Genomic DNA, 13,794 nt, shown 5'->3' with positions numbered 1-13,794 from the left:
AGAAATGCCTTTGTACACTCAACATGTTACTGACTGTGTCTTTGCATTTGTGTTGTTGTGTATACATGCTCCAGTGCCCAAAGTCCTGGGTGACATTGGCTCTGTTCCCTAGGAGGCAGCTGCCTACTGTATGTAGGCATTGACCTTACAATCTTCATGACCCATGTGTGGAACATGGTGTTCAAAGCCACATGTGTCAGCATATCAGAAGAAAAGAGACTTCCTGCATTTCAGGACATATGGCCAAGTGTTATGTTTTGCTGATCAGGATGTGCAGTGTTGACATGTCCTCTTATTGTAAATTACTTTGGGCTTGTTTTCTTAAAGTTTCTTATAAATATATGCAGTCATGAGTTAATAAAGTATGGTCGATTACTAATAGCGGATGTCAAATATCACATATTTGACATATCCTGCAGTTGAAGCTACACTTTATTGTACATTCATTAACCATGCATATGCGTGCACTTGTGCATAAAAACCTGTGTGAACATTTTCATGCAGAAATCATTATTCATTGGTAAGTTTGCACTGACCATATTTTCCAGAAATAAAGTCCCACCTGTTTAAAATCACATTGTTGAGAGAAAAAAAAGCACAGATAAGTCACACCCATATAAAAGTCGCACTGACTGCCCAACAGAGGTTTCATCAAAGATCCTTTCAAGGCAAGTCAGTCCACTCTGCAACCATCTTGGGAACACTCCCAGGCAGCTATTTTCTAGAAAGGTGGCATAAAAGTTCAGCTCCTATCTACTTGAAAGGGGAAAGACTGTAATCTCCATAATGGTGGGTCAAGGTTACGATCAAAGAACATATGTCAAATCAGCAGTTAAATCTGACTACAATGATATTATACATTAGGCTTCTTTAGCTCAGATCATGCTAGAAAGCTCTATTTTTCAGGCTGGTCCATCTAATGCGCAATGTCTGTATCTAAAAGGTAATTGAATCTTTTAACATAAACAGGACTTCCGTTTCTACATCCACCATATTGACCGTTCTAATTTTTCCCATTAAATTTGATACGAGTGCTCTTTTCTGAACTGAACAGTCTTTATTACTTAGGAGTCTGCAAATTCCCTTAATACACTCAGCATGTAAAGGCTTTCCATGAAGATTACCACAAGAAAGCACCATATCAAATTGTATTTTGGCTCGTTTTAATCAGAAGCATCTGCTGTTGACCAAGGATGGTTCTGAAATTTGCAATTTTGTGCTATGTACTCCAGTTCAATGACTGAAAGTTTTTACTGGTGAAATGTCATTTTGTGGGGATGTGAGGAGTTGATTGAGAGACTATTTAACAGAGACGGGTCACTTCTATTAAAATGAATGGGAGAAATTGGAACATCCAATGGTCAATGGATGAAGTAAGGAAGTCCCGCCTTACATGTAAAAGAGCCAATCACCTTTTAGATACACTAATCGCCTGTCAATCAAGTCTAATATGTGAATTAGCTATACAATTTGGGAAAATTTATATTTTTTAACGTAATCTGGGGCTAAGAAGTACAATGTATGATTTGTGTTGTCAGATTTTACTGCTGATTTGAAATATGTTTTTTGATTGTAATCTTGAACAACCATTTTTGAGATTTCCCCATTTAAGTACAGCCGTGGCCAAAAGTATTGGCAGTGACATACATTTTGTGTTCCCCTTCTGTCACTCACTCGACGTTGTGTCGAATGAAGCAGCCAGATGTCCCAAACAGTCAGAAGGGAAATATCTTTGCACCAGTCTTCTGCTGTCCAATCCTTGTACTTCCTGCAGAATTTCAGTCTGTCCTTGACTTGTTTTTGGAGAGAAGTGGCTTCTTTGCTGCCTTTCTTGACACCAGGCCATTGTCCAAAATTATTCGCCTCACTGTGCATGCAGATGCGCTCACACTCACACCGATATTGAGCAAGATCTGCACTGGTGGTGACACGATTCCGTAGCTGACTCCTCAGGAGGAGATGTCCTGGCGCTTGCTGGACACTCTGGGATGTCCTGAAGCCTTCTTCACTGCAGTTGAACCTCTCTCCTTGAAGTTCTTGATGATCTGGTAAATGTTTTTTCAGGTGCAATATTCTTTGCAGCATTTTCTTCGCATTTGAGGCTATTTTAATCAAAGCGATGATGGCTGCACATCTTTCTATAGAGGTAACCAAATGCTAGCAAGAACACATTGATTGGAAGCACTTCGTCCCTCCTTTTATAGCAATCAGTCGGCTTTTAATATCCAATCAGAATGATCGAGTGATTTCACCTGACTAGTACTCATTCACACTTTTCCAGGTGCTGCTGATATGATTAGTGAAATGATGTTGGCTGGTCATTTTGTGCCAGGACAAAAAAACTGTGAAATTTGGGTTTTTGGCCAATTAAGCTTTTTGCAATTATTTAAAATGCATCTGATCACTCTGCACAATAATCTAGAAACAATGTGTGTAACGAATGAAGCTCGGAAGCAAGTGCAAGTAAAAGTCAGTTTATTAACTGTAAAGTTGAAACAAGAAAGTCCAAGGTGACGGTTTAGTGGCGCAGGAACTCCAATGGTCAGATGAATCCGGTGAGAAGCGTGGTGAGGAGTGCTGAACAAACACGACGAATCCACATAACATCCACACGAACACAAACAGGAACAACGAAGGCACAGGACTGGAGCTTAGAGGGATCAACACAACCGGACATCACAAAACAAAGAGATGAGAAAGTGGTGAGTATTTAAGGGTAATGAAATGGGTAGCAGCTGGTGAAGGGAAGTGATTACAGCTGATCGCTGAACACGTAACGAGCAGTCACGCCCACACACATCCACACACACACACACACACACATGTAAACAACAGAGCACGAGACGAGGAAGAGACAGGATTTATGAACCGTGACAGTAACCCCCCCCCCCTCCCCAGGCTCCCTTACCTGCCGATTGTAATCATCGATAACGGAGTGATCCAGAATGTCCCTGGCCGGTACCCAACTTCTCTCCTCCGGACCGTAACCTTCCCAGTCCACCAGGTACTGAAATCCGCGTCCCCTCCATCTTGAGTCCAGAATGCGATTGACCGAATAAGTAGGTTCCCCATCTACGAGTCGGAACCGGCGGATTAATGCGGGAATAAAAAACGGGTTTTATTTTGGATACATGAAAGACGGGGTGAATTCTCCTGTACGCCGGAGGAAGGTTGAGGCGGACTGCCACCGGACTAACAATCTTGGTGACAGTGAATGGGCCGATGAATTTGGGTGCAAGTTTATTAGATACGGAGCGGAGAGGAATGTTCTTAGAAGAAAGCCACACTTTTTTACCAGTGACGTATATGGGAGGCCTAGACCGGTGGCGATCGGCTTTGGCCTTGGTGCGCGACCCCACTTGGAGTAGAGTCTCACGGGCCTTAGTCCAAGTGCGGTGACACCTCTGGATGAAGGCGTGAGCGGAGGGGACAGCGACCTTGGATTCCAGACTAGGAAAAATTGGTGGCTGGTAACCTACACTACACTCAAACGGAGATAGGCCCGTGGATGACCCTGGCAACGTGTTGTGGGCGTACTCCACCATAGAGAGATGTTGACTCCACGAGGAAGGATTCTTGGATACCAAACATCGTAACGTTCTCTCCAAGTCCTGGTTGGCTCGCTCAGATTGACCATTGCTCTGGGGATGAAACCCTGAGGACAAACTGACAGTCGCTCCCAGTAGTTTACAAAACTCTCGCCAAAATTTGGACACAAATTGGGGTCCTCTGTCAGAAACCACGTCTGTCGGGAGGCCATGTAATCGAAAGACGTGGTCAATGACGATCACCGCTGTCTCCTTGGCTGAGGGTAATTTGGGCAAGGGAATGAAATGAGCCGCCTTCGAGAATCGGTCCACCACGGTTAAAACTACTGTGTACCCCTGGGAGGGTGGGAGGGCGGTAATAAAATCTAGAGCGATATGGGACCATGGTCTCGAAGGCACCGGCAGCGGTTGAAGTAACCAGTCTGGGGGTCGATTGGAAGTCTTACCAGTGGCACAAACTGAGCACGCCAAGACAAAACTGTGAACGTCGCGAGCCATCTGAGGCCACCAGAATCGTTGCTTGACTAAAAACTAACTCCCGGATGACAAGCCACATTGGAACAATGTCCCCACTGAATAACGCTGGACCGTAACCCCTCCGGCACAAACAAACGATTCGGTGGGCACCGAGCTGGGGGCGTTACCCCTTCTAAGGCCGTCTTGACCTTCGATTCGATCTCCCATGTGAGTGAAGAGATGAATAGAGTCTCTGGTAAAATGCACTCGGGAGTGGACGGGCGTTCGGAGCGATCAAAAATACGCGATAAAGAATCGGGTTTGATGTTCTTGGAACCCGGGCAATACGAGAGAGTAAAATCAAAATGACCGAAAAAAAGAGCCCACCGAGCCTGCCTGGAGTTTAGTCTTTTAGCTGTGCGAATGTATTCCAAGTTCTTGTGATCGGTCCAGACGATAAAGGGTAATGAAATGGGTAGCAGCTGGTGAAGGGAAGTGATTACAGCTGATCGCTGAACACGTAACGAGCAGTCACGCCCACACACATCCACACACACACACACACACACACATATGTAAACAACAGCGCACGAGACGAGGAAGAGACAGGATTTATGAACCGTGACAATGTGAATCAACACCACAACAACTGAAGCAGAAAACTTTGCGAAACAAAAAAGTTATGTTACTGCCAATATATTTGGCCACGGCTGTAGATAGGAGCTGTACTTTTTGTACTGTACTTTGCTAGAAATAGCTTACCAGGACCATTCCAAAAATGGCCACCAGTGGACTGACTTGCTCGAAAGACTTTGGTTGTGTGTGACAGCGTTACAGAGTACTGGGAAACCCTGTTTGTTTGCACAATAATTTTTTTGTGGACAGAAAATTTAAACTGGCTGCATAAAATACATAAAATACTTTGTATTAAAACTACCTTCTCTTTTACTGACGTTTTCAACAACAAGCATGTGTTTTGGTGTTCAGTGTATTGAATTATGTATAATTAGTATATAAGTCACTCTGCACTAAAAGTGACTGTAAAGGGATTTAGATGGACTAGGAGGAGGCAGAACCGGCTTGACAATATAAATAATAGTTTAATGAAAAACTTAAACAAAAGACACAAACACACATGACAGTCAGCAGAACGATCTTTCTCTCGTCGCACCAACTTCTGCAGTCGGCCTTTATCCCTCTCAGAGGCTTAATTAGCCTGATAAGGGACCAGGTGTGTATAATCATGACCCAGCCCCACCCTCCGACCTGTCACATTCCTCCCTCGTTCTCTCAGGCTGGGGAGCCCCCGGCATGACGTACACCCCCCCCCCCCACCTCTTTCCCTGGGGAGGGGTGTACCTTCCGCCCCATCTGCCGGCAGGTCTTCCCCATCTACCTGGATGAGGGTGGGGACAAGGGGAGGGAAACAGAAATAACTAAAATAGGAAGGGTACTTCCTGTAACAATGTAGTACCCCCCCCCCCCCCACCATTTTTTTTTTAAAAAGAGGTAAACACTTTAAAATTTAAAAGACAGGTAAAAGGCCAACGCGAGGCAGCAATGAGAGAGAGAGAGAGAGGAGAGAGAGATGAAAAAAAACACTTACTCGCCAGTTCTCCGATGCACCGTAGCTTAGTACTCAGCCACTCCTCCACCCTCTAATGGACGACAGCCGTGCCTCCTCGGGCAGATTGAGGCAGTCCTCCAGCCCCTGGCGGACGGAACGCCTCGCCGCATTCTCGGGGAACAGAAGGGGTCTCCCCGACCCTGGCAGCTGTCCTCCCACTCCAGGCGGTCAGCAGCGAGCCCCTACCCGCTCGTGGTTGGTGGTCTCAGACCCTGGCGCGTTTCAGCGGCTGGTACGGGACTCCTCCACCCCTGGCAGCGGTCCTGACCGCTCCAGGCGGTCAGTTAGGAGCCCCTTCTCCCCTCACAGTCGACGGCCATTCCTCCACTTCCAGGCGGCCAGGCTCCTCCGTCCCACGGCAGACGGCCGCAGTTGCTCCATTGGGGGGATGGTAGTGGCGAGAACTCTACTACGCCGTATCCCTCATCCTTCCCGGGTCTTCGGCACCAGTGTAAAGGGATTTAGAAGGGCAAGGAGGAGGCGAGAACCAGCTTGACAATATAAATATTAGTTTAATGAAAAACGTCAACAAAAGACATAAACACACACATGACAGTCAGCTGACCGTAAACAATCTCTATCGTCGCACCACCTTCTGCAGTCAGTCTTTATCCCTCTCAGAGGCTTAATTAGCCTGATAAGGGGTTTGGTGTGTATAATCACAACCCGGCCCCACCCTCCGCCCTATCACAGTCACAGGGCATTTTGGATGACAAAAAAACAACAAACAAAAAAACTGTAAATATATTGTTAAAATGAGAATGAACAAAGTTTTTATTGATCACTATTGGTAGTTTCCTCTTTGTCCCATCATTTTTGCATTTCTCAGCTTCTCCCCTTTTTCCAATGATGTATAATGCTCGCAATGCACAATTTTTTCCTTTTACCACTTAGATGTAAAATATCCTTATATTTTACACCACCCTTATGCGGTGATGTCTGAGGTTTGTAGGACAGTAACAGTCGGTATTTGATACTGATTCTCTGTCTATGCACTGCAGGTGGCTCCCCACTGAGTGAACTGTCATGGCCGTCCTCTCTGGCAGTAGTGGCTGTCTCCTTCTCTGGTCTTTTTACATTCGTCTTCCTCATGCTGGCCTGCCTGTGCTGCAAGAAGGGGGACATCAGCTTCAAGGTGAGCGCTCATTCCTCATTAGTCATTTCATCCATCAAAACAGCCCTCCAAATTAGAGGAAGATGAGGAAAGAATATCTTCTGCACCTCACCCTAATTTTTTGTAGGCTCATCACACATTTTTACCACAAACTGTTATCAGCTTTGTTTGATGTCACCTGTTTTAATTACTTAGAATGATCATGTCAATCAGCCAGTTAAGTTTGATTTGTCCTTATAGTCATGTATGAATGTACCCAGAGGAAAAAAAATATTCTCTCATAGCTCAGTCTGTCATTTCAGTGCAACTAGCATGGAATGGAATTGCAAAAATAATGGTCATTTGGAATAGGTTTCCCAGGGGGCCTGGGTAGCTCAGCAAGTAAAGATGCTGACTACTACACCAGGAGTCACAAGTTCAAATCCAGGGCGTGCTGAGTGACTCCAGTCAGGCTTCTTAAGAATATAATTGGCCCGGTTGCTAGCGTGGGTAGAGTCAAGTTGGGTTAACCTCCTCGTGGTCACTATAATGTTGTTCTCGCTTTCGGTGGGGTGCGTGGTGAGTTGTGCGTGGATGCCGCATAGAATTGCGTCAAGCCTCCACATGTGCTAGGTCTCCATGGTAATGCGCTCAACAAGATTTAAGGTCTCAGAGGCAACTTAAATCCTTCTTGCGCCACCCAAATTGAGGTGTCACTATGCTGCCATGAGGACTTAGACCGCATTGGGAATTTGGCATTCTAAATTGGGGAGAAAAGGGGAGAAAATACAAAAAAGAGAAAGAAATAGGTTTCCTAAACACTTCTGCCATATTCCATTGGACAACAAACATATAGTGCCACCCCAAATTCACACCATTATTTGTACCATTGTTACTGGTCAGGTTGCTCAAACAAACAGAGCATTATATAGAGCAATTTTAGGGGAACTAATCTAGAAATGGCTTTTTTACAGTAATGGCATAATCAGCTGGGACAGTTGAAAATATTGTATCATCCTATTAGCATCCTGTCTCTGTTTGGGAAATTTGAAGACACATTGATGAACAATTATTAAAGAACATCAGTTTTGGGGGTAATTTTTCATTTTCTTACTCCTCTTTCATTGTAAATAAATAATTATTCCTGATATAAATCCATATTTTGGGACATGCTAGGATATAAGGTCACTTAGAATATTAGGCAAACATGCGGTTGGTGTAACACTGTATTAAAACTGTACCCACAGCATAAGACAAATGGTAGCAAATGCTCCTTCGAGAGTTTTGTTAGCTTTTATTCATTTAGAAATCTTAAATTAGTAAGCCAGACAAATAAACTAATGAATTAAGTGGTAGAAAGTCAAATAGACAGACATACATGATAGATAGGTAGGTAGGTAGGTTGGTAGGTAGGTAGGTAGAAAGACAGACATTGCCTGTCAGTCAACTCGAGACTTTTTTTGGCTGGACCAGCCTGAAAAATGTAATTATTTAGCAGGATCTAAGCTAAAGAAGCAATTTATGACTCCATTGTTGTTAAATTTTACTGCTAATTTTAAATATATATTTTTTATCGTAATCTTGACCAACTGTTTTGAAGATTTTGATCTTTCCCCCATTCAAGTACAGAGGAGCAGCACTTGTATGATGCTTGTTTACATAGAAAATAGCTGTCGGGAGCATTTCCAAGATGGCCGCCAAATGGACTGAATTGCTTTGAAAGGCAACATTGACTTTTGGCATGAGTTTGGGGCGGGAATATTTGTTTTTCGACCAATGGAAGACAGAAGGAGTATTCTGTAATCTGTTTTAAAACAGTGATTTTTCTTACAGTTCCATTTGGTGACACAGAAATTAAATACTTAGCTTTAAATTGGTAACAGAGATGTTTGACTGTGCTAAATACATGTTTTTGGTTACTGTATATAATGAAACACTCTCAACAAGTGGGTCTACCAAATCTGATAATTAGCCTAATAAAGAAACAGACTGTTCTGCATTAGATGGCTTTTCATTTTCATTGAATTTCTTTATGAAGAATGGCACAGTAAACATTGCACATTCTGGGACATGGGGATTTTCTGCTTGGGTGGTCTTTCCATTTTGCACAGCAAGAACAAAAATTTTAGTGAACATTTGATGTTCGACAGAAAATATGAACAGATGGGAACATAAGGAACAGTTATTATCAGATTTTGTTTTTCCACACACAGTTGAGGATTAATGTGTCAGAATAAGCAGACTGTGTGGTGCAGTGTGCCTCCACATTCACTGCAGCAGAAGTGTGACACAACAAAAAAACACTGCAGCACACAGTCACTTAATATACCCCCTATAAAGCAAAGCCTTTTTACTATCTGCTTTTAATAGGATTGTCTGCTCCAAGTGAGTATTTTTAAGTGGGTAGATGGTTTGTCTATGTCTGTCTCACACTGGGCTGTTTGTGGCAGACTGTGAAAGTGGTTCTAGTCCAAGGTGTCACCGTGGCACAGATAATTACAATGGCATTTGGTATTCTGTAGATATCACAGGGATGCCATCCCATGGAAAGTCTGTCCATGTTTGTATGAGCGTTCGACAAAAAACAAAGCTGACCACTGCAGACTGACCTGGAGAAAACACAGGCTTTTGAGTCTTGTGAAGAAAAGATATATGGGTAGAGTCTGTTCCAAACCTACAGTAGTGTGCTGTCTCACTGCCTACATAGCCACCTTTTATGGCAGCATCCTAACTGAAATAGCACCTCATTATGGAGAGATGTGGAATGCTCTACAAAGGCAGCAATTCCACATGCCGTTCGATTAAAGCTCCATGCACTGTGAGACTTTACTTGCTGATTTCAATACAGGACATGTAATTCATTAACTACCCACTTAGCAGCAAGAAGAATGACACTAATATACTCACTGAGTACTTTATTAGTTACACCTAATTATTCATGCAAATAAGCCATTCATTCATCAGCCAATCATGTGGCAGCAGTGCAATGCATATCCATGCATATACAGTCTGGAGCTTCAGTTAATGTTCACATCAACCATCAGAATGGGGAAAAAATGTGATCTCAGTGATTTCTACCATGTTGTTGGTGCCAGACGGGCCGGTTTGAGTATTTCTGTAACTGCTGATCTCCTGGGATTTTCATGTACAGTCTTTAGAATTTACTCAGAATTGTGCCAAAAACAAAAAACATCCAGGGAGTGGCAGTTATGTGGACTTAAACGCCTTGTTGATGAGAGCGGTCAACAGAGAATGGCCAGACTGGTTCAAACTAACAGACAGGCTACGGTAACTCAGATAACCTTTCTATACAATTGTAGTGAGCAGAATAGCATCTCAGAGTGCACAACACATCGAACCTTGAGGCGGATGGGCAACAACAGTAAAAGACTACATCAGGCACTTAATAGGACCAAAGTGTTTCTAAAAAAGTGTTCAGTGAGTGTATATTGGGTACAATACTTCATTTTGTATAATTTAAAACCATTTTTATCTTCATTTCTTGGCACTGGATGAGTTTCATACTGTAAGTTTATGTATAATCACCATTTCTCTCAGGTGATGATCACTATATATATATATATTATGGTATTGCTCAACAACCACTTGCTTGATCTGCACAAAATAGGTGTAGTTTTAAAACATAGTCTCTCATCTTTACAATGAATATAGCTGATCTGACCAATTGTCAATGAGACTGAACTGTTCCATTTTCATAATTCACAAATTTGCGATAACTCCAATCATATTTAAAACCAGTAAAAAGATCACACAGCCATAGTGAGGTCTTGATTAGTTGAATATAACAAGCAAATGTTCTTTGTTTCACTCAGAGACCAAACCACAGTGAGTATTAGCTTGTGAAATGCACATGTATGATAAACAGAGAAAACAGAATCATCGTCTCATTTTGGTTTATAACTTCATTAAAAAATTTACATGATTTTCAGCAGTGTTATATCATGAAAGTCTCTGAGCATGATCACAATATATTTTCTTCAAATATTGAAAGTTTAAAAAAAAATGTATACCATGTCTTTGACCCTCTTTGCTATTTAAAACATTTTTTTTTAGTTAAAAGCTCTTACTTTTGGGTATGCCATTTAAAAATTAAATCCTTATAAATGCCTTCAGGGTGTAAGCGGTTAAATCAATGCCAAATTTCATTTACGTTGAGATCTTTGGACCGACGTCAAAACATCATTAGTTCTCATGCGTGCCATAACTGAATGTGATGCACCAGTTGACGTATGCTGAATAGAGAGTGAGATTTAAGATCTGGCAACAGATTTAATGGCAACTTACATTTTGGTGAATCATATGGCGAGCTGGACAGGCGTGATAACTATGAGTTGCATGAATATAATCAATAATTCTCTTTTTGTGTTTTCTGTTGAATGGAGGTGGCTAGATGGATTAGTGATGTCCCACATTGAGAGCATCAGTTCAAAAATCTGTCTAGTTTGTGCGAACAGGTTTGTGATTGATGCCATGTCTCTTAAAGACACAATGACAGAGAGCAAACAAGATGGACAGGAAATCTATGAGCTCAAAGTATAGAATAGATAGGAGCATCTTATTTTCTTCTCCTAACCTTGCAGAAAGAACAAGAGGAACAACAGCTGACTTAGCCTGCCTTAGGAAAAAAACATCTTAATCCTGCCTAAACTGGTCTCCCAGCAAAGTCAGACTTGTCTGTGTCCTGATTTTAGATTTATTTTGGACACTTACTGCAGTCTGACATTTAATCCCAATCTTGTCTAAGATTAGGAGATCTGCTAGACCAGAAAAGCATTTTTTTTCAGTAGAGTAATAATCTAATTTGACTTTCAGTGATGCCTAACAACAAAGTTTTGATAGGCCCTGGTGAATAAAAAGATATTACTCTCTCCTCTCTTCCAAATATGTCCTGTAAGCACTTCAGTAATGCATCCATAATGCATAAATATCAGATTTGAAATACTTAAAGCACAATGGGAATTAGGAAAATAAATTACTCTGCACCCTCAGGTGGTACTAAGTGATATTGCATTTATTTGTCTCAGGGCCAAGCCGTTCTTATTGTTAAACTCCCCATTAACAGAAGCATAGATTTGTTTTAAATTGGAAAATGAGATTACATTTTACAAGTGGATATTTATGCAACTTCATACCCAACCTTTGTGTCGGAGTAACTTTTGAAAATATACAGTGGCCTTTATAAAGTATTTAGATGCTTAATGGAATAGTTCACCCAAAAATGAAAGTTTGCTGATAATGTACTCACCCTCAGGCCATCCAAGATTTCTTCATCTAAGCAGAATTTAAGATTTCATTTCAGGTCTCCTCCTTTAAACAAAGTAAATGTACTCAATTTTTTGACGGTCCAAAATGCATATTTAAGGAGCATTAGAATAATCCACATGACTCCAGTCGACAAATAAAGTTCTTCTGAACCCAAACAATTGATTATTTTTTAGAAACAAAACAATACGCATATAATATTTAACAACAAATGTCGCACGCTCATTAGAGGGATGACGTAAGCTTGTTGGTAATGTCACGCATCATGTGGAGGAGGAGGCAGGAAGCGTGTCATTGTTTACAAGAGAAGGGGCACTGTACAAAAGTTTAATTGTCTTTGTTGTAGAATTGTATTTGTATAAGTGTATTATTCAAAATGGTCATTTGGTGTGTGTATCCTGGATGCTTCAACCATCAGAAACCCCAAAGAAAATGCACGGCGGGAATGCTTTGGCTGTACCCGTGCTGTTTTTCCAGCGAACTCGGGTATGTGTTAAAACGTTGTTTTGTCACGCCTCCCTCGGGCTCGGCACCTCCCTCAGCAGTCTGCTCCTCATAACCCGAATTGTAATTCACCTGAAATCAATTCACTTTGCTTCAGTTTGTGAAGCTTGTCTTCTGTGTGATATCACCTGTACCATTGATCTCACTGTGCAAATCCTGTGAATCTCAATATACGCTCTCTCACTTGGTTTTATTAATGACAACTTGTGTGGCGTGAATTCCTGACAGTCATATAGCCTATATATTTCTGCTAAAGAAAAAAGCACAAGTAGATAATGCAATGGCATTACTCCAAAATAAATGATGGTTATTTACTGCAGTAATGTTTTTTTATTTTTATTTGGAAATATTTTTTTATTTTATATTGTTTTGGACTGTTTTGGTTTGTGAACGGCGCTTGGTCTGTGCAAGTTTCTCTTGCATATAATGACGCTCTTCCTGCCTCCTCCTCCACGTGACATTACGTCTTCCCTCGCATGAGCGCGCATCACAGGATGGACGGAAGCGAACATTTGTAGTTAAAAAATATAAAAGCATTGTTTTGTTTCTAAAAATAATAAATCGTTTGGGTTCAGAGGAACTTTATTTGTCGACTGGAGTAGTGTGGATTATTTTGATGCACCCTAAATATGCATTTTGGATCATCAAAACATTTAGTACACTTGCATTGTTTAAAGGAGGAGGCCTGAAATGAAATCATAGAAATCTTAAATTCTGTTTTGATGAAGAAATAAATTCAGATACATCTTTGATGGCCTGTAATTTATCAGCAAATCTTCATTTTTGGGTGAAGTATTCCTTTAAGCCACACTTAAACACGTATTAATGACTTTGCATCATACAGTATAACAAAATATAAAATCGAGTGGCATTTATTTTTCAGAAAGCTCAAGCCCTCTTTTAAAGAAAAACATTTCACAATAAGAAGTTAGGTTTAAAATGATAAAACAGTAGTTCTAATGCTCACTTTCTGGTCACCGGTATTCTGCTAGGTCTATGTGAACCTGAGGAGAATTAACTTCAAAGTTCAACTGAAAAGATTAAAAGAAATTGCAAAAATGGCTCCAAAACGTTAAATTAGTTTTGAGCACTGAGAAAAGTGCTACCAAGTGTTTGCAGATGCCACTTGGTTTAAAATTTAGTTGTTACTGCAGTGAAATTTCAGACATTTTTAAGTGGCCTAAAGGTAGAGGTCGACCGATTAATCGGCCGATTTTTTGCATTTTTTACATAATCGGCATCAGCCAATATCCACGCATATCAAGCCGATTATTAGGCAGGCG

The 13,794-nt window shown here is 41.4% G+C and overlaps 1 protein-coding gene across 2 annotated transcripts in view; it reads left to right on the top strand.

Moving 5' to 3' along the window:
* The window catches only part of LOC127652401 (serine/threonine-protein kinase LMTK1-like), a 74,731-nt gene that overhangs the window by 22,388 nt on the left and 38,549 nt on the right, over positions 1–13,794 (top strand). For both annotated transcript variants that reach the window (XM_052138520.1, XM_052138519.1), the window contains exon 2: positions 6,633–6,766. In XM_052138520.1, the coding sequence (XP_051994480.1) occupies positions 6,633–6,766 (134 nt within the window). The remainder of the gene's footprint in view (positions 1–6,632; positions 6,767–13,794) is intronic.

This window comes from Xyrauchen texanus, chromosome 12 (assembly GCF_025860055.1).
Source record: "Xyrauchen texanus isolate HMW12.3.18 chromosome 12, RBS_HiC_50CHRs, whole genome shotgun sequence".
NCBI classification, from domain to species: Eukaryota; Metazoa; Chordata; class Actinopteri; order Cypriniformes; family Catostomidae; genus Xyrauchen; species Xyrauchen texanus.
The sequence above is the reverse complement of the archived record's forward strand: the minus strand, read 5'-3'. Positions and strand labels throughout refer to the sequence as shown.